Source organism: Notolepis coatsorum (assembly GCF_963971535.1).
Source record: "Notolepis coatsorum genome assembly, chromosome: 1".
Taxonomy (NCBI): Eukaryota; Metazoa; Chordata; class Actinopteri; order Aulopiformes; family Paralepididae; genus Notolepis; species Notolepis coatsorum.
Window position 1 is genome coordinate 214671433 of NC_140165.1, and position 20117 is coordinate 214691549.

General features: G+C 42.4%; 1 protein-coding gene across 1 annotated transcript in view; it reads right to left on the reverse strand.

Moving 5' to 3' along the window:
* sacs (sacsin molecular chaperone) overlaps positions 1-20117 on the reverse strand; it is a gene marked incomplete at both ends in the record, with an annotated part of 59796 nt that overhangs the window by 28930 nt on the left and 10749 nt on the right. The window contains 6 exons of the mRNA XM_084319828.1: positions 14094-14185; positions 14437-15922; positions 16448-16594; positions 16708-16819; positions 17767-17852; positions 18335-18425. Coding sequence (XP_084175954.1) covers positions 14094-14185; positions 14437-15922; positions 16448-16594; positions 16708-16819; positions 17767-17852; positions 18335-18425 — 2014 coding nt within the window. The remainder of the gene's footprint in view (positions 1-14093; positions 14186-14436; positions 15923-16447; positions 16595-16707; positions 16820-17766; positions 17853-18334; positions 18426-20117) is intronic.

Here is a 20117-nt window from a genome sequence, read left to right on the forward strand (position 1 = left end):
TTGGATAGTAGGCCAAGGAACACACTATGGAGGCTTAACACAGGAATATTGAACAACAAAACAATTGTTGAAAGTATTAGGACCGAATTAAAAACATATAGAGATTAATGACAATGGTGAGGTTAATCCAGTGATTGTTTGGGATGCCGCAAAAGCTGTGCTAAGGGGGAAAATGATTGCCATCACAGCAACACTGAAGAAGACGAAAGAACGCAAATATCAGGATCTAACCCAAAAATTGACATCTATAGAGCAACAGCATAAAAATACTCCAACTAGTCAGCTGCTACAGCAAATTAGGGAAACAAGAAAATTGATTGACGAAGTCTATAAAGATGACATTGAGAAAAAAATCTAGATTTTTACGTCAAACATATTATGAATCAGGCCCAAAGGCTACTAAATTATTGGCCAGAAGGTTGCGAAAGCAACAGACACAAAATACAATTAATAAGATTAAAGATCCCTTAACTGGAGTAGTGTCCAGTAATTTGGGAGATATAGAGAAGGCCTTTGAATCATACTACAAGAACCTATATACACAACCAGCACAAATAGATAGTGAAGCCACTATTGCATTCCTGAGATCTCTTGACCTGCCCTCAATTGGCAAAATGCAGAACAAAATTATGACTGCAGAAATCACTATAGAGGAGTTAGACAGGACAATATCTAATCTTAAAACTAACAAATCGCCAGGTAGTGACGGCCTTCCAGCAGAATGGTACAAAGCTTTTCGCCAGGAGATCATGCCATTGCTGGTGGCCTCATTTAACTACACTCTTAGAGAGGGCATCCCCCCTCCCTCCTGGAGGGAGGCGACTATAACAGTACTTCCCAAGGAGGGTAAAGATAAGGAATTATGTAGTTCGTTTAGACCAATATCGATCCTTAATTTGGATTATAAGCTGTACGCCTCCATTATCACAAAAAGATTAGAACAGTTTTTGCCAGACCTAATAAGCATGGACCAAACTGGATTTATATCTGGTCGCCAAACCCAGGATAACTTAAGACGAACACTACATATTATGAATCAGATTAAACAAACCAACGTTTATTCGGCCTTATTAAGTCTGGACGCGGAAAAAGCGTTTGATTGTGTGAGCTGGGACTATTTATTCTTGGTACTAGAAAGGTTAGGATTCAAGGAAGATGCAATTAGGTGTTTTAAAACACTATATACAAGACCCACAGCGAGAATAAAAGTAAACGGTCGGTTAACTAATCCGATCGCCCTAGAACGCGGTACACGCCAAGGTTGTCCATGTAGCCCCGCCCTGTTCGCGATTTTCATTGAACCGCTAGCCCAAGCAATTAGGGAAGACCCCAATATAACAGGTATTAATATAAAAGAAACGGAGCATAAGATAGCATTATACGCGGATGATGTCTTAATTTACTTAAAAAAACCCAGTCTGAGCCTCCCTAGACTAATGGACCTTATTGAAACCTATGGTCAACATTCGGGATACAAACTAAATATAGGAAAAACACAGATACTTACATATAACTATACCCCCCCAAGAGAAATAAAAGAAAACTACAATTTAAATTGGAACATGAAGTCCATAAAATATCTGGGAGTAAGGCTGACTAAGGACTTAACAAAATTGTATGAAGCAAATTACCAGCCCCTAAACACACAAATTAAAAAAGATATAGAAAGATGGTCATTAGCCCCCCTGGATTTCACCTCCAGAATAGACTCAGTAAAAATGAACGTAGTCCCTAGACTACTATATCTTTTCCAGTCCTTGCCGGTGGAAATCCCTGCTAAACAGTTTAACGAGTGGGACAGGATGATTTCTAGATTCATATGGAGCGGGAAAAAACCGAGAATTAGGTTCCGGACACTCCAACTCCCTAAAGAGAAGGGAGGCATGTCCCTCCCAAATCTGAAGGAGTATTACTATGCAGCGCAAATAAGACCTTTGGTCTGTTGGTGTGAAAGGGACTACGAAGCGAAGTGGAAGGACATTGAAGTGAAATCACTTGATATACCACTCCAGACAGTAATTGGTGATAGACAGCAGGCCAAGACCCTATATAGAAACTTAAACCCATTTATTGTACACACCCTACAGACATGGTTCAAAATTGTGAAACAATTCAAGTTAGAAAAAAGGATTAAGATCTTGAGGTGGTTTGCCTTCGATTTAGGATTTAAACCAAGAATGTATGATCAAACATTTAAGGAATGGGCTCTCCGAGGTATTACCTCATTCAGCACAATGGTAGAGAATGGAGAACTTGTGAGCTTTCAAACCTTGAAAGATACATACGGTTTGGATAAACACGACTTCTTCAGATACCTACAACTACGCCAGTACTTTCTAAAAGAGGTAAAGGTGTCTGAGCCCAATACCCCAATAGACAGTGTTATTCAGATATTCATTCAGGCATACAGGGACAAGATGAGTAAAACTGTGTCAAAATTGTATAATAGCTTTGTTCAGGCCAGAACTGACTCCACAAGTTACATTAAGACAAATTGGGAAAAGGAATCAAACATTGAAATAACCGAAGACGAATGGGAGAACATGTGCAGAACTCAATGTAGCTCGACTAATTCAAAAACATGGAGAGAATTCTGCTGGAAAAACTTGACTAGATTCTTCATAACTCCCAAAATCAAATCCCGACAAGTAGGCATAGAGCAACCATGTTGGAGACAGTGCGGCCAGAGGGAGGCAAACCACTCTCATATCTTTTGGAATTGTCCAGGAATTCAACGTTATTGGCAAGATGTTCACTCCACCATGCAGGTTATATTGAATTTTAAGATACCGGAGACCTTCTCCTATTTATACCTGGGTAACTTACCTGAGGAATTGGTAGGAGGAGACAGATATTTGATGAAAATATTTTTAGCAGCAAGTAAGAAAGCGATCACGCGTCTCTGGTATCAACAAGAACCTCCAACAAAAGAAAAATGGTTGGCCATTATAGGCGAAATATACACAATGGAAAGACTTACTTTTACTCTCAGATTACAGGAAGAGAAAGGTTTGAAGTACTGGGAAAAGTGGGACTTTTATATGGTAATGACGACAACCAGTGGATGATGTATTGATGTATAGTTGTAAAGAATATTCGCCATACCTATAGGGAAAGTAAGAGAATTGAGAACTCAGAATGTGAAAAGTATATTTTTGTAAAGTGACACTAATAATGCAGCCCGGGATTGTGTTTTTGTTATGTCTTGTTGTTTGTGATTGTTTGCTTGTTGTGAAAAACAATAAAAAGAAAGTTATAAAAAAAAAAAAAAAATAGAGAAGGAGCTGTTGGTGTGGCCACGACCCCGCTTATGTAGAGGAGCGGATGTGGGTGTGGCCAGGCGGATGGGTGTGTGCATGTGGAGAAAAATGATTCATTATTAGATTGGATAAAAGGATAGTTCCAAGAGAGCAGAGCGTAAGCTATACGATAATATAACCTATTAAGACACATCTGATTATATTGATTAATTGATTTTATTGACATGCAAAAGTGACAACACTTATTTCCAGCATGGTCCCCGATGTTATGACCGAAGGCCATACACAAATAACATAAAACAACACATAAAGCAAAAGTCCAATTCTACATATCTAAAAACAAGACAATAACATCCTGACCAAATACCATAAAATAGCGTCATCATTCAAACAATAATCCAAATATGACCCGACAGCCACTTTACTCCAGAGATATAAGCAAACCTGACCTTTAAACATTCCTCTAGATCCTGACAGTTTTATATTAAGGGGAAGGCTGTTCCACGTTGAGATCCCTGTGTAGAAAGATTTGCTCTGAGCCATAGAATTAACCCGCGGCACCTTACAGGAGTGAACACTGGCCCTGGTATTGTGTCCATGCTGCATATGGAGTTCAGATAGCTTGGAGCTGTACCATTGACTATGTTGAACATGTGGTTCAGTTTCATCTGTTCAACCCTGAGGTGCACTGGTAGCAGTCCCACCTTTTTGAATTCGGCACTTCCTACATGCGTTCTGGGAGGCACACCTAATATGTAACGATTAGTGTTGTTTTGCATCACCTGAAGTTTCTTTTTTAATTTAGTCGACAGACCACTGTACCATGCTGCGCTCGCGTAGTCAAAATGACACTGAAGCAAGGATTACACTAACAGCTTTTTAACAGCAAGTTCAAAAAGCCTGGTATTCCGATACAGGAACTTGAGTTTACCTGCACACTTGGATAGAATGTTGGCAGCACTAGATTCACATGAGAGAGACTGCTCTAGTGTAAGTCCTAGGTATTAGTTTTCCCTGTGATTAGTACTGCTCCATTACAGGAGACTTCCATGCGATCGACTTTGCCTAATCTCCTTGTTGTGCCAAAAAGGGTTGACTCAGTCTTGCCTAGATGAATGGACAGCTTGTTATCTATGAGCCACTCTCTGGCACTTTCTAGCTCGGAACTCAGAGCTCTCTCAATCTCCCTGATATCCCTACCTGGCACCAGAAGTGCAGAATCATCTGTATACAATAACAGTTTACATTTCACAGATGCTGGCATGTCATTGACATATATCAGAAATAATAGAGGATATTGGGAGCTTCCTGTTTTAGAAAAGGACATGTATCATGGTTTTTGAAGGCTAAAACACTTTGGAGTGTATTGGATCCTGAGAGGATGCAGCATAGTGCTAAATTTCAGTATCAGTCTTAGTCAACATCATGCTAGCAGCTAGACTATGCTTAAATGGGGCCTGGGTCCAAAAAAGCTGAACCCATCCCAGAAACACGCCAACAGTATGGGAAATGTGCTTATCAACTTCTCCAGAGTCAGACAAGAAGATACATACAAATTTCCTCTGTGCGTTCAGTAGAATGCTATCCGGCTGCAAACACAATTGTATTTATTTTAGAAGAAGGTAAGTGCATTTGACACTCACCATTGTTTTCTGTATGATAAGGTTGGTTGGCCCTCTCTTGCAGAGAGGCGTAATAAACATTGGTATTTGTTTCTATCAAACTCACTCAAATGACTTGCTTATGCTTAACTCATTGACTGCCACACTGTTTTCCCATCTTTACTCAATGGCGCCAGCGTTATTGAGAATTTCCACGATGTTTGCGGACCCATCGTATATTCTATATTATAGCTATGGAGACAATAGTATGGCTCATTTGACAGGCACTATTTATAGTCCAACACTGACAAACCAGTTAATTTCTACATACTTTCGTTTGTGCGCTATTCCACGCTAAACATCGCCCCTTTTCAAAATAATCCAGTATTTTTTTCTAGATCGCGAGATATGACGTGTTATATGCATATTATGCGCAAATCGTTCGGGTTGCTCGCCTGAAACCTATATTATTTCCAAATCAAAAGGTATACCATATATAGATGTTTCTTCACAAAATCATCAAGGGGGGGGGGAAGTCGTTTTACAAAGCTGCGATCGTTACCAAAAGCTTAGTCAGAAGGTACTCCAAAATGAATAATCCCATCACGATCGCCATTACTCGTGTGCATTGGGCAAGGCTATAATACGGGAAACAATAGGTTTCAGGCGAACAAATCTCCGACAGATGGCTGTGTGCTGATTCACTTTGGGGGGGGAGGGGATTCCTGCAGCCAGAGGTACACCCTACTCACAGAGGCACTGAGAGACACCTTAGAGACCCAGTTCAAAGGGTAGGCGATACTGCCACCTGTCGGGATTCGATCGTCATTGCAATTTTACCGTAGGCAGCGGTGCCAGGGAGACACAGGCAGGTCCGCACGAGTGTTTAGAATGGGGAAATAAAAAAAAGAGAAAAGGATCAAAACCCGAGAAATCTCGGGTTTGGTGCTCAACGGTTGGATTCGAAACCCGAGAAATCTCGGGTTTGGCGCAGAAAGGGTTAAGGTTCCCCGAGCTTGTTCTAATTTTGGAAAAACTGCTTTCTCTTTTAGTGCTCCATAATCTTGGAACGCCCTTCAATGCACTTTAAAGTTTGATACTCCTTGTACCTTTGGACAATTTATAGCTTTAATTTACTCTTTAATTGCCAAACCCGAGATAAGTCGGGTTAACTCGCGATGCGTTGGACGCCATATGGATGCCATGCGTTGGACGTCGTTTATTCTTTTATTCGATATTTTTATTCATTATTCATCCAGGGACCTTGGTGTTACCATAGGGAATGAGTCTGAGATCGCCAAAGTGCAATACCGGCCGCATCCAGCTAGACGGCGGTATCGAGCACCCTTTGAAACCATATATCTTGGCCTGTGCAACGGTCAAATGTCTCCGGGCGCAGTTTTCTGGGTCGGGCGAGGCGTGCGGTTCTCCCGATTGCAGTGCAGCGTGTCAAATACCCCCGATCCATATGTTGTGGTGGGTTATGTCGTGGACCAAATGGACATCGGATGGACCAGATGGTGATCAAACAATTGGAATATTATTTTTGGAATACTTCCGATCACAGGTAAGGACTATATGACGTCAATTCTAGCTTGATCGTGCAATGCTTTTATACCGATCAAGCTGATCAACGTTTTTAGTGTTCAATACGAATGCCGTTACTGGCAATCAAATAATCAGAAATGACCCCCCACCCCTCCTTTCATGCATTCATGATGAAACATAATACCTATTATATAAATTTTTCTGAATAGTAGTGTGTCCAGGCAAGAAACGGCAACACTTATAGTAGGATTCGCGTATAAGGCTATAACTCAGCCTTTCGGGAATTACCCCAGACCACTCTAAAACTATACTTATATTCACCACGGTATAACACGGGAATGTATGGATGAAAACATTTATTATTTTTCACATATTGAACGATAGCTAGTTGATGTCAAATGGGCCATAGTATTGTATCCATAGCTATAATATAGAATATAGTTATAGCTCTACAAACAAGGTGACACACTCCTATCTTTTAAAGGATAACTCCACTATTTTGGGAAATTAGCTTATTTAACATCTTCCCTGGAGTTAGACAAGAAGATGCATACCTTTTTTGTCTCTGTGCGTGCATTTTAGCTTTGGGAATAGATGCTCCGTTAGCATAGCTTAGCTTCATCACTGGAAGTGAGGCAGGACAGTAGCCTTACAGTGCCTTACAGTGTATTGCAAGGTCTGACATTGACCAAACTTGATATGCATGACCTTGGTGGGCTCTAGGTCAACTCCTGAAAAGGGGGTCAATGTCAGACTTTGCAATCAAAAGTTAGGGGGCTAATAACCCTTGCCATAATTTCAGTGCGCCCCTAACTTTTGATTGCAAGGTCTGACATTGACCCCCTTTTCAGGAGTTGACCTAGAGCCCAAGATACCCTCGGCCAGACGGGATCCAGCCAGTGACTCTCTAACCCCCCCCCCCCCCCCCTCCAGCTGTCCTACAAGCAGTCGGAACCTTCCCCTAGTGTATCCAGCTATATAATCATTCAAGTATCATTGCTATTGTTCCCTAAATATTCCAGGTTGTATATTTGCTTCCTGCGCAATCAGAGATTGGACATTCGATATTGATCTACCTACGAATACTCATTTGCCATAAAAGTGCATACTATTTCAAATCATAAATGTAATTAAGTGATCGTTGTACATACCTTTTGCTATGTATTAAAACTCAAACTTTCGATTTGGTACATTTGTGTTGGATCCGTTTATCAGGTGGGAGTGTTCAACATATTCATACCTAGTACTGGGTGGCCAGAGTCTAAAGTACAAGAGGTAGTGGTAGTAAGTATCATATCTAACCATACAGTCAGGGAATTGTACCCCTCAGTTACAAGTATGTTTTTATCGTTTTCTGCAGCTTTCTTCAGAACGTGATTTATAGCCCTAAATGCATTATATTGATGATCAAATACAGTTTGGTAGGAATCTGTGCGAGAGAAAAAAATTTCAACTGGATGTGCTTCTAGGAGTTACTACATATCATCTGATGATGACCGGATGGGCGGGGGATCATTTATAATTCCGTGGGCAGCGTTAGATGATTCATCCAGAGTGGGTCATATGTTCATCATAGCAGTTTATATGGAACACGTTAGAATATAACGCTGAATCTTACCGTGGCTTCCTCGCGCCGCTGGCAGATGAGCGTGGAACAGAATTTTTTCTATTATGGGATGGAGAAATGCCCGATCCATTTCCAGGTTGTATAATAGTATATACGTCCAAATCATGTTGTTTTTTCGAGTTATTTGCACCGATCGATGTTCACTGTGTCAAGACGGAGTCTCTCTAACGATAGCGAGTGCCCGGACCACATATGGATGAGCACTACCGGTTCAAAGGGTCATTTCCGGTTGGCGATCTGCCGATCGGCCACCAGATGGCGCTTTTGAACCGCTAGAGAGTTGAGTGGAGCTTTGCAGTGTGTCTCAGGGCTCCGGAGGGGAAATATGATTTCGATCACAGATTTTTGAAATATTGACATCAAAGACGAGTTACGGCGTCTTCGGCAGAATGAGCATGGCTAGGAATGACGTCTTAACTCGTCATCGGCGATCATAGTGTTAATAAAGATGTATATGTTACGTATGGGGTTTATGTATGCTGTGTGTATGTAGGCATATCTTGTTTGGTTCGGTTTTGTGTTTTTGTCTCCCTCTTCTGTTTCTACTTATCCTTTTCTCAGATGCACCCCTGGTTTCAATCCTCATCATCACCACCTGTTCCCAATCAGCAATCAAGCATTCCCACACCTTATAGTCCCCTTTGTGTTTAGTTAGCTCTCTTCCTTTTGGGTATGTTGTGTGTGTAAAGCTGGTGGCAGAGCTCTGGTTTTTCCCGGTTGTGATTATTTGTGCTATGTTATTTAGGTGAAGCTTTTGTCTTTTTGTTATCCATTTACCAATTCTTGTTTAAAGCTAACATTCATATATTTGTTTGTCCTTCATTTTACCCAGCCTACTGTAGTTATTTCTGTGTATTCACATTTGTTTTTGCACACAGGGACAAGTGAGGATAGGAAGATACCCTGGGGTCTACATCTAGCATCACGTAGGTTTACCTGTTGTTACAACCCTAGGTTAGAGTGAGCACCACCCACTGTATTTATGGGTGCTTAGCACCTGTCAAGGGGGGTGGGTTATTATTTATTTTTGTATTTCATTTGGTGCCACTGATAGTCCTCCTTGATCCCTGTGTTGCCTTTTTTTTGTAAATAAACATTGTTTTATAATCTGTTTCCTGGTTTTGTGTTGCTGCACCCTCACCCACCATGTCTGTTGCCTTATGTTGCGCCGTTCCACTGAGTGACCACAGGGGGGCGTAACAATATATAAGAAAATTATTATAATAATAAAAGACTCTCATAATATTGGCATTTTCCTTTAACTCAATCAGCACCAGAGGGCGCTGTGTAATGTGTGGTTAAAAGGCCAGCATTCTAAAGTATAGGAATACATGGCGGTGTTTGCCGGGCTAACTATATTATAGCTATGGATACAATACTATTGCCCATTTGACATCGAGTATCTATCATTCAATATGTGAAAAAGAAAAAAATATGTCATCCATACATTCCTGTTTTATACCGTGGTGAATATAAGTATGATTTTAGGGTAATTCATGAGAGGCTGGTAATAGTGCGCAACGTGTATTATACTAAATGCATTGGCGTTCCGTCCCTACACATGCTAAAATTAAAAAAATCAAATGCATATGATAGGTATTATGTTCCATCATGAATGCATGAAAGGGTGGGGGGGGGTCATTTTTTGATGCTTTGATCATCACCAACGGAATACGTTATGGACTAGCGTTACACACATATGCTCGGATCGCAATGAAGGTATGCTTTGATCAACGCAAGATTGATATCATATAGCCCTTACCTTGACTAGGATGTGCCCCAAAAAGAATATTCCAATTATCGGATTGCGAGTCCCGGTATTGGTGTAGATCGTGTCACCATAATCCGCCACACATCATCCATCTGGAGCATTTGACGCTCCTCAAGCCGATCGGGACAACCGCTCCCCTTGCCCGACATGGAAAAATCAGACCAGACACTTTAGATCACAATGTTTCAAAGGGTGCTCGATACCGCCGCCTGGTAGGATGCGGACGGTATTGCACTTTTCCGATCTCAGACTCATTCCCTATGATAACACCAGGCTCCCTGGATGGATAATGAATGGAAATATCGAATAAAAGAAATAACGATGAAAACCCGACTTTTCTCGGGTTTGGCACTCAAGCGTTGGCGAGTTAACTCGACTTTATTCGGGTATGGCGTCCATCGAGTTAAGGTGTACACTACAGTGCAATCACCAGCAAATTAATTTTAATTATATTCATAGGACCTATCTTACACCTAGGAAGCTATTTGCTATGGGACTGGTAACCGACTCTCGGTGCACTTTGTGCTCTCAAAGGGCCGCTGGCACTTATATGCATATGTATTGGGATTGCCCACCAGTGGCCCGCTTCTGGAGGTCAATAACGGACAAACTTTCAGATTTGTGTGGCTTAACTATCCCATTCACAGCTGTTACGCTACTCCTGAACGATATAACGACACTACCCACGTCCGTACAACTAAAAAGGGTTGTCCTAGCGGGCGTCACAGCAGCGAAGAAGCTAATAGCATTGAGATGGAAGGAGCCTGAGAAGCTCACAGTGATTAACTGGTCCCTAACACTGTTGGATGTGATTTATCTTGGGATATCCACGGCGCGGGTGATTGGGGTGGGGCAGGCTGGTATTGACCTGTGGTTTGCAACAGCTGAGAAGGTCAGGACCGCCGTGTGCGGCTGAGCGGGGTTGAGGTGCCTGTTCGGGGGAGTCCGGCGGTCTCGTGGGAGGGGAAGGAGGAATTGTCTTGTCTGTCTTGTCTTTTGTCTTGTCCTTCTTAACTTTAACTGGGGGAATTTTATTGGGGGGGAGCTATTTTGCTATTTAGCTATTTCTTCACTGTTTGGGCACTTTTGCACGGTTCCTGTGAGTCTATGGAACACTCTGTAGGTTTTTGTTTTTCGAAAAGGTTCATTGTTTTGTATTTCTGGTCGGGTACTCAGGGGCAGCGTTTTTCTACCTCAGGATCTTAAGCCGTTTTGAGGCTGGGCTCCAACCACTGTGTGGCCTGGTGACAATTGCCACATTGTTATGCAGCTGGAAATCTCTGACATCACTGATAAGCACGTTTTGAGATGACTCAGTTTGGTGAGGGTGAGGGTTGTGAGGGGAATTGGAAGAGTGCGCCAATATGAGAATTAGAGACATAAGTCTTATTGATATAGAGCCACACGGCCGGGAAACGGTACTGAATACTGGGAAAGGCCAATTGTAAGATAGTACCCCTTTAAAATTAAAATGTTGTACTCTGTTTTTATAAATTGTTATTTCTTTTATTATTATTGTTCTGTTATCTCCCTGTGAAGTTCTGTGTATTGTTATTATGGTTATTGTATTGTGTTGTCTTGTTTTCATGTTAAGTAATAATAAAATAATTTGATAAAAAAAAAAGGTGTACACTACAGTGTAGCTATGAAGCAACCAACCAACAATAGTTTGTTATTCTAATCAATTCTAATATTAACACATTCCAGGCCAACCCTGAGATATCTCGGGTTAACTCGCCATGCGCTGGGTGCCAAGACCCGAGATATCTCGGGTTTTAATCTATATTTCTTTTATTAGCTATATCCATTCATTTTTCATCCATCCAGCCTGACGTTATCATTGGGAATGGGTCTGAGCTCGGAAAGGGCAAATACCGCCGCCTAACGTCTCCCGGATGGTATTGCACATCATTGGAATCCCTCTGGCTGGGGCTGTGCATCGATCTAAGAAGTCCGGTCCAGGTTTTACTTCTCGGGCATGCAGTATCGTTATAACAGATAGACTGGGGATACTCGGAGCAGCGTGGATTATGTGTTTTGGACATATAACGTTGGATCAATAAACGCGATCAATATTTGGAATGGCGATCAGGAATTGGATAAATCTTTTTGCACTACATCAGATGTGAGGTAAGGACTTTATGTTACGAATCTTGGGTTAATCCGATTTTTCAGACCCCGCTTCTGTTCGTGCATGATGACACATATAATATCGATAATCTAGCGTTTATTTGAAAACGATTCATAAATCAAGCGACAAATGGCACGATTTCTAAGGAAATACATTTAAGCTTGATTTGCTAGAGTTGATTGAGATTAGACAGAACGCTCTAGAAATATATTCATATTCATCACGGTATAAAACGGAAATGTATGTATGAAAAAATTATCTGTTTTGTGCATGTTGACTGGAAGCAACTAACTGACGATCAACGTGTTATTTAGATCTATTGCTATTATATTTAATATATTTTAAAGGAAAACTCCAACATTTGGGGAAATTTGCTTATTTGCCATCTACCCTGGAGTTAGACAAGAAGATACATACCTTTTTCTTCTCTGTGCATGCAGTAGGAGTAGGAGTAGGAAGACGTTGGGAACTAGGCTAATGGAGGAACCTACTTCCAGTGACTGACGCTAAGCTAGGCTAACTGTGCGCGTCTTCCTACTCCTACTGTATGCACAGAGAAGAAAAAAGGTATGTATCTTCTTGTCTAACTCCAGGGTAGATGGCAAATAAGCTCCAAAATGTTGGAGTTTTCCTTTAAGCACTCGCAAGTAAGTCCTATCCTACATTGGATAAAGCACTGGCGCTGAAGGGCCATCAGCGCCATCTGCTGTTGGCCCCCAATGAGTTAATAGGCAGTGACGGAAAAGGCAACACTCAATCTTTTACTTGTTTCACAAATAAAAAAATTCCCTGGCCCCAGATAAAGAAAACGACAACCTATATATATTCAACAGATAAGTAACAAATACAACATCTCTGATTCACAAAGTAAGAGAAAATAGCTGGGCCTTGTTGTGGTATGGTCAGGGTATGGACTGAAGTTCCGATCCAAGTAAATTCAGCATATTCCCTCTGCCCTGACCCGTGTCCCTTTTGGCAACCTCCAGGTTTGGTGCGGGAGTGAGTGCCCAGGGTGTGATAGCAGAGTGTGGAATGTTAGGCACAAAACCAACTCTCCCATCTGCCAACTCTCTCTCACACTCTCTCCGTAGCTCTCACCCACCGGCAGAGACCCACTGGTCATGAATGATCTTATCAGCGGTACACAGGGGGGAATGAGGTGACATATAGCTGCAACAAGTTGACTTTCAAACCTTGCAGAAGGTTAGCCTAGCCTAGCTTAGCACAATGAATGGAGGCGGACATGACCGGTTAGCCTTCGGGAGAGGTGTTAGTTGGACAATGCCTAGGCTAACCAGTCATATCCGCTTCCATTCATTGTGCTAAGCAGCCAAATAGCTTTCTACTGAACGCACAGAGAGGAAACTGGTATCTATCTTCTTGTCTCTCTCTGGAGAAGATGGTAAGCTAATATCCCAACATGTTGGTGTGTTCATTTAAGTGCTTGTCGGGATTTTTCAGTGTCTGAGTGAAATACAATCATGTCAGTACGTTCACTCCTATGCGGTATCTTATATGGGGACATTAACTGTGGAAAAGTGCCATACTAATATTCGCAGATGACCTTTCTGTTAGAGATAGCAAGCCCTAATATTAGCAGTAAAGGGGAATGACCACCCATTTAGAGAATTCAGTATGTACAATTTAGAGAATCCGCAATGTACACTATGCTATTGCTATTCCTGTGCCCTCCACCCAGAACACCTCAGTCAATATTTGCTAACATGCAACACTCACCTAAAGCTAGAAATCGGATTTGCGTTGTCATCTGGATGTAACATTTTGGACTGCTCCGTAGACAATGAGTGGGCCACTGACTTTGTGCAGCGATACAATGCTTGCATGAGCTCTCTGGTTCAAAGTTCAAACTAATTAGCGATACTAGATTAAAAGTAGGAACTAAACATTAAATGTGTCCACAAGGTCAACACCTCATTCATTGTCTGTGGAGCAATAGAACACTTTAAATCAAGGTGATTTTTTTATTTGATTAATTCTATGATTTCGAGCTTGAGGAATGATTAGTGATTCACAAATATTGACTGAACTGTCCTGGGCCACAGGTGAATTATTTAAATGGGTGGCATTTCTCTTTAAGGTAGGATACAAGGGTATATATACTTGTGTATTTGTGAGAGGACATGTTATATTGTACCTCTGCTTTTGGCTGCATCCTTCAAGCTGTCCATCACTGATGGTTTAAGGGTCTCCAGTATGAATCGATTCTCAAGTCCTGGGTACAGAGACCTAAAGACAAAAAGTAAATAATAATGATAAAAAGATAGATAGAAAATAAACATGACAAACAATAATTTAAGATGTAATACTCTAGACTATACATGCTACTCTTGACTATATACATGCTGTAATACTGTATATAAGCATATAATATTAAGCAGATGCACTTGCATTGAAACATATTCTACTTAATACTGAAAAGTAGCTTCCCGTTTTGTGAATACTGCTATCACAAAAGCAAAGTGAAATGTAGCATGTACCTGGGGTACTCCTCAGATGCAACATAAACAGCATCCTTATCACTGATGGAGGAAGAAAACGCTGCAAATTTCTCATCTTGTAGTGGCAGGAGCTCCAGGCCAATGAGATCATTGTAACAGGTGTCGCTGAGGACAAACTCCAGTAGCACCAACTTCTCCTGGGAGGAGCCTTTGTGTTGGGACTTCCTTATCACCTGCCGTACCAGGGGAGGGGTCACCTTCCTCACACCGTCGCGACTGGTCACGTAGGCGGCCAGCACTGAGTCCACAGCAGCAGGAACCGTGGCCACCTGCATTCCTGAGCTCTGGAGGTAGCTGATCACCGTCTCCGAAATGTCTCCGTCTACGTCCAGCTCTGAGAACACGGCCTCGTGCGGCTGGATCCAGCTCTCACAGAGGGAGTAGATGACCCCCTGCTGCAGCAGGTCGTGGAACAGAGGCTCCAGGATGGGCTTCCACCGAGGCTTGACTTGGTTGGGGTCCGGCCAGGCCCTGTAGGTCCCTCTGGGGGAGAGAGGAAAGTCTTGGTCCTTCTTGGTCTGGACCCTCCTGATGGCCTCCGTGATGAGGGTGAAGTACGCTCGGGGGATCACTGTGACGATGAGCAGCTCATTCCACAACGCCGCCGGGTCCCTCCACTGGTCCACCTCCCGCCACTTGATACTCCTGCGGTTGTCCGTGAGGCCGAAGAAGCCGCTGACGTGCACCGGGAGCCCTGTCACGCTCTCCTCCCCGGGGGGAAGAGGCAGGAAGCAGAAGGCTCTCCCTGAGAAACCGGACACGGCACCTTTGTCGTCTTCGTCCGCGAGGGTGAGCGGCAGAGCGATGCCGATGGTAGGAATGAACTTCAGGTCGTCCGCCAGAGAGTCCAGTTCGCTGCACATCCCTCTGCCGCCGACCCCGTTGCACACCAGCCAGGTGGTTCTCTGCGTCTCCTTAGCCGTCTCGTCCTGAGTCTCGATGTTGACCTGGTACGTGGCGCAGATGATGGCGCCGCTGGACACGCCGTTGCTGTAGCTGTCTATGGCCTGGTCCAGCGTCTTCAGGGAGTTGGGCCTCTCCAGCTTGTCCTCAGTGTTCTCCCCGGACGTCACCTGGAAGAGCATGCGCTCCGTACCGTCAGACTCGCGCACGTGCAGGGAGACCTTCTGAACGCTCTTGAGGAAGAGGATCACCGTGTCCGCGTCGGCCTTGAAGGACTCGAAGAGCTCCAGGACCTTCTCTTTGTTGTAGATGTTGGCGCTGAGCTGCGAGGGCTTCATGCGGAGCGGGAAGCGGAACAGCGTTCCGGGGAAGCTGCCGTCCTTCACGGTCTTCTCGGAGCTCCCGAATATCCCCATGAAAGGGGCAAACTGGTCGGCGAGCTTTGTGATCTCCTTCGCGTCCGTCTTTAGGTTCCAGCACTGACCGGACTCATGAACTCCAAACAGAGTCTGGTGAGGGTCCAGCATGCCGATCTGTTCTCCACTGAATATACTGGGAACATCTGAAACGTTCATCAACAAGACATGGACGGTAGTAGATCAGTTGATGCTTAAAGATAATGCAAAAACAAGTGAAAGACATACAGGGTTGGGTTTTTTTTATATCTCTGAACATGGATATTTCAACATTTCAACACAAATAATTGATAAAGGTAACCTATTACCTATTTGATCAAATAATAAAGAATAAAACTGTAATAATTTATTCACCCAAAACAACAGAAATGCAATGTATAGAAAAAATTACCTTATAAATTGCTTTAATATAATAAATTTAAATAAATAATATAATTTAAAAAAGCCTTAATAGCTGTTGTTGTCCTACTTGGCAAATATAACTTCCTGTAGGCATTTGCCTTTTAATTTCTGACATCACTTGGGAGGAATTCTGGACCATACTTGTTTCAACTTTGGCTTTGATCCGTGTAACGTTACAGTTCACATTCGTTCATCAATGGGCTTTATTGCTGTGACCCAACTTACAACTTATACAGAGTAAAATGAATAACACTAATAACAGCCTTCACCTGTAATATGATAGACAGAGTTGAACCCGATACCAAATCGTCCAACTTTCAAAGGGTCCTCTCTCTTCCTGCTTCTGGCGATCTCCTGAATTCCATTCCAGTCCTCCTTCGTGAACTCAGCATCATTGAACACATACAAGGCTGTGCCTGCAATCAAGTGAATAGAAATGGGAGTATTTCAAACCACACAAAAAGAAGGCATACTGATATACAAATACATTGTACATTGCAGTGGTTTGCCATCATCACTGACAGTCTACCTTGGTACTGAGCCATATCCTCTGACCACAGTGACTCCTCTCCATACTCCGTCTCATCGTACATGAACTTGACCTCCGTGGCTCCAGCATCCTCAGCGTTCTGAATCAGCTCCTTCAGGAAATAAACACAATGTCATGCCTCTCTAGACCTCCAGGGTTCCTGTCCACCTTAATCCTCGTTTATCCCACTCTATCCCTACCCAGCTACTCTCCCTCTCTCTGAGTACAGGATGGGGTGCAGGTGTGACACCGGAGGAGCAGCTTATTGACATCTACCAGCTGATTACCATTCCTATTTAGACCTGGCTCAGATGTCATGAGGCTGCCAGATCGTAGTTCCGTCCGTCCGTATTCTCTTGCCTTGTCTCATGCCAGTCCGTGTTCTATTTGCTTTACCTAACGTTTCTTAGTTCCTTTCAGGCCTATTTCTGGATGAAAGCCCCATGATGTCTGTCTGGGTCCTCTTGGGAGTTTCACCTTTTGCCAGGGAGCGGTTCTGCTCTGGCAGGAACCATGGTTCCTTGTTTACTAGGGCTGTCAGAAGCAATATTCAAATTTGAGAAAATATATATGAATTTGACTAACTGCTAGTCGAATGTAAATAAATAATAATAATAAAGACATTGATATGAGGTGAACTGAAAACGCATCACTGGTTCTTGTCCCTTTTTCATTATTTTGTAAAAATGTGCCTGGAATACAAGCCAATAAATGGATGTTACTAAGCATGGCCCAATGCCTAATGATTGTGTCATATTAGTACTACCCATAATAGCAAATACAGCACACAATGAACTTGTTAATTGTAATAATTTTACAGCTGCTTTGACGTGGTAATAATATGTAAATGTTATCATTAATATTCAAGTACCATTCAAATGTGCCTAATTTCAACCTATTCATAGTGGAATAGTATTCAGACAATTGACAGCCCTACCATCTACTATGCAGTATCTTGAGTAAAAATGGGTCAATTCAACGTAATAATCCCAGATCACCATTATAGTATTAGACATAAGTAATAAACTCGACTTTTGGGATGTTGTGTGACGCACTTACTTTCAGAATCTGTCCACCTTCAGGATACCTCCTAAGAATGTCTTTCAGAAACTCAACCAGCGGCGGGGTCGTCTGCCCGAACCTCCCTGTAGGAAAGACTCTGCGTCAGCATCGCTGCTGTGAGTTGGGATGCACCGATCCGATATTGATATCGGCCCCGATATGACTAAAATAGCTGGATCGGGTATTGAAAAATAAATATATATATATCGGATAAAACTTTTTTTTAATATATAATAATATAATAAGAAATACAATAAGAAATAACAATTCAGTAAATTTATATCTATGTGTTAATTTGTTACATTTTGTTTCACTAAGTTAGGAAAGTAATGTTTTAAGTCAAGCCTGATGTTGCCTTGCACAAAAGAATAATCCCAATCTCGTCCACACAGTGAGGCATACAGTTTATTAATTGACCATCGGATCGGTACTCGGTATTGGCCGATACCCAAAGCCCAGGTATCGGTATCGGGACTAAAAAAGTCGGATCGGTGCATCCCTAAATTCCCTAGCTGTGAGAACCAGCGTATTGCGCTGCCAGTTTCATATGAGAGGCCGTGCTTACCTCCCCCTCTCAGGCCTCTTCCCTTCAGGGTGATGGATACTCCTGGGTTCCCGGCGGCCACCAGGGTCCCAATCTGCACTCTGTCATCCAGCTAAAGCGAGACGGGGGGGAAGAGAACATACCCTGAGTACTAAGTCAAATACACAACACATACTATAGAGCTGTTCCAATAAACAAAGAAATCATTGCTCCATCGAGATGGTAATGAACCCAACTGAACCAAGGTGAATTAAGACTACCCTGGGAAATTATCTGGAAACACTCATCATACCCTTGTCATAAACAGACATACTGTGCTACACTGCACAATTCTCATTGTTCAAATAAACCCGTTTGAAAGCCATCCAATATTGAACGTGGGTATCCGACAGAGGACTACTAGAACAGTCTAGTGGGGATCATCTCCATTAAGAACCATGTCTACCATACAGCCTTAAATCTTTGGGAAAATGTTATTGCAAAACGTGTCAGTGTGAAACACTATCGCTTTGGCTTCATCTCAGAGGATCGATACGGAATGCAGCCTGTCCTGAGCCTGCGCTGGGCGCCCGGTACCACTGCTGCTGCTGCTGCTGTCTCTCTCCAAGGTGAAGCCCCTCTTCTGCACAGTCACCCACTGTGCTCAGCACTTCTGGCACCAGAACATCCTGCCTGGCAGGACCGAGGGCCAAAACCCCTCAATCAATCATCATCATCATCGCTATCATGAGAGGGCTGCCTGCCCACATTACAGTCCATTTTTCTGTTAGCTGATGATGATTTGTAGAACGCTGCATTAAAGTGCTTTGAGAGTTTGATGGTTGGTCGTAAATGTACTGTCTGTATGGGATGTCAGTGACAGTCGCTGAGTCGCAGTGTTATCAGGAAACACATGAAAGAGACCAAAAAACAATGTCGATTTATTTTGCACATAAGCTCACACACGTCCAAAAACTATAAATGTGTTTTCACGCATTCATTTAGTTTGACAGTTATTGAGAGTAAATTAGTTTGACTATGACCATCAGTGATGTCATCGGGGACATTGAGCTCAATTAAATGATGTAGGTGAGAAAACAGCAATACCTTGTCTTATAGGGACAATCATAATTTCATTGAGCTATAATTAACACAACACAAGGATTCAATGTACCCAATGACATCCCTGGTGGCCATATTCATACTAGGTAATTTACTCTCAAATAATAGAGTTTTTGAATGTGTGTGAGATTATGTGCAAAATAAATCAGCATTGTTTTTTTTGGTGAAGTGCCCCTTAAAGGATTGATTCAAAAAGATTTTTTTAACCCAGGCCCTACGTGTAGAATTCTCAACAATAACATATTACATCTTATGTCATTGTCAGATTAGTTGCAATACTTTTTATTACTTATAATTACCGCCAACAAATGAATTGGATTTAGATTGGATTTGTTTTGTTTTGAAGCAAGGAGAGGGTTAACATTGAAGTTGTTGTTGATAAAAGAAAGGCTCCTTTTGCTCCATAAAGCAGTTCAGCAGAACCTCCGTGGATCGACCCATGTCATTTTCTCCCTGCCCTAGTTAGGGAAAACCTGATTGAAAATCAATGATAACGTCTTACTGTCTTTTACTATTATGTACCTTACTACTATGTCTATACTACTATGCACTCAGAGTGTGACACTCAAGTTTGACGAACAATGCCACTGACCCTTAGCTCCCAGAGATGTACCCCTCCTGGTGACTTGTTGTTCACAATTTGTCACTTTGGATAAAAGCGTCAGCTAAATGACTAAATGTAAATGTAAGATATTAGGTTTAT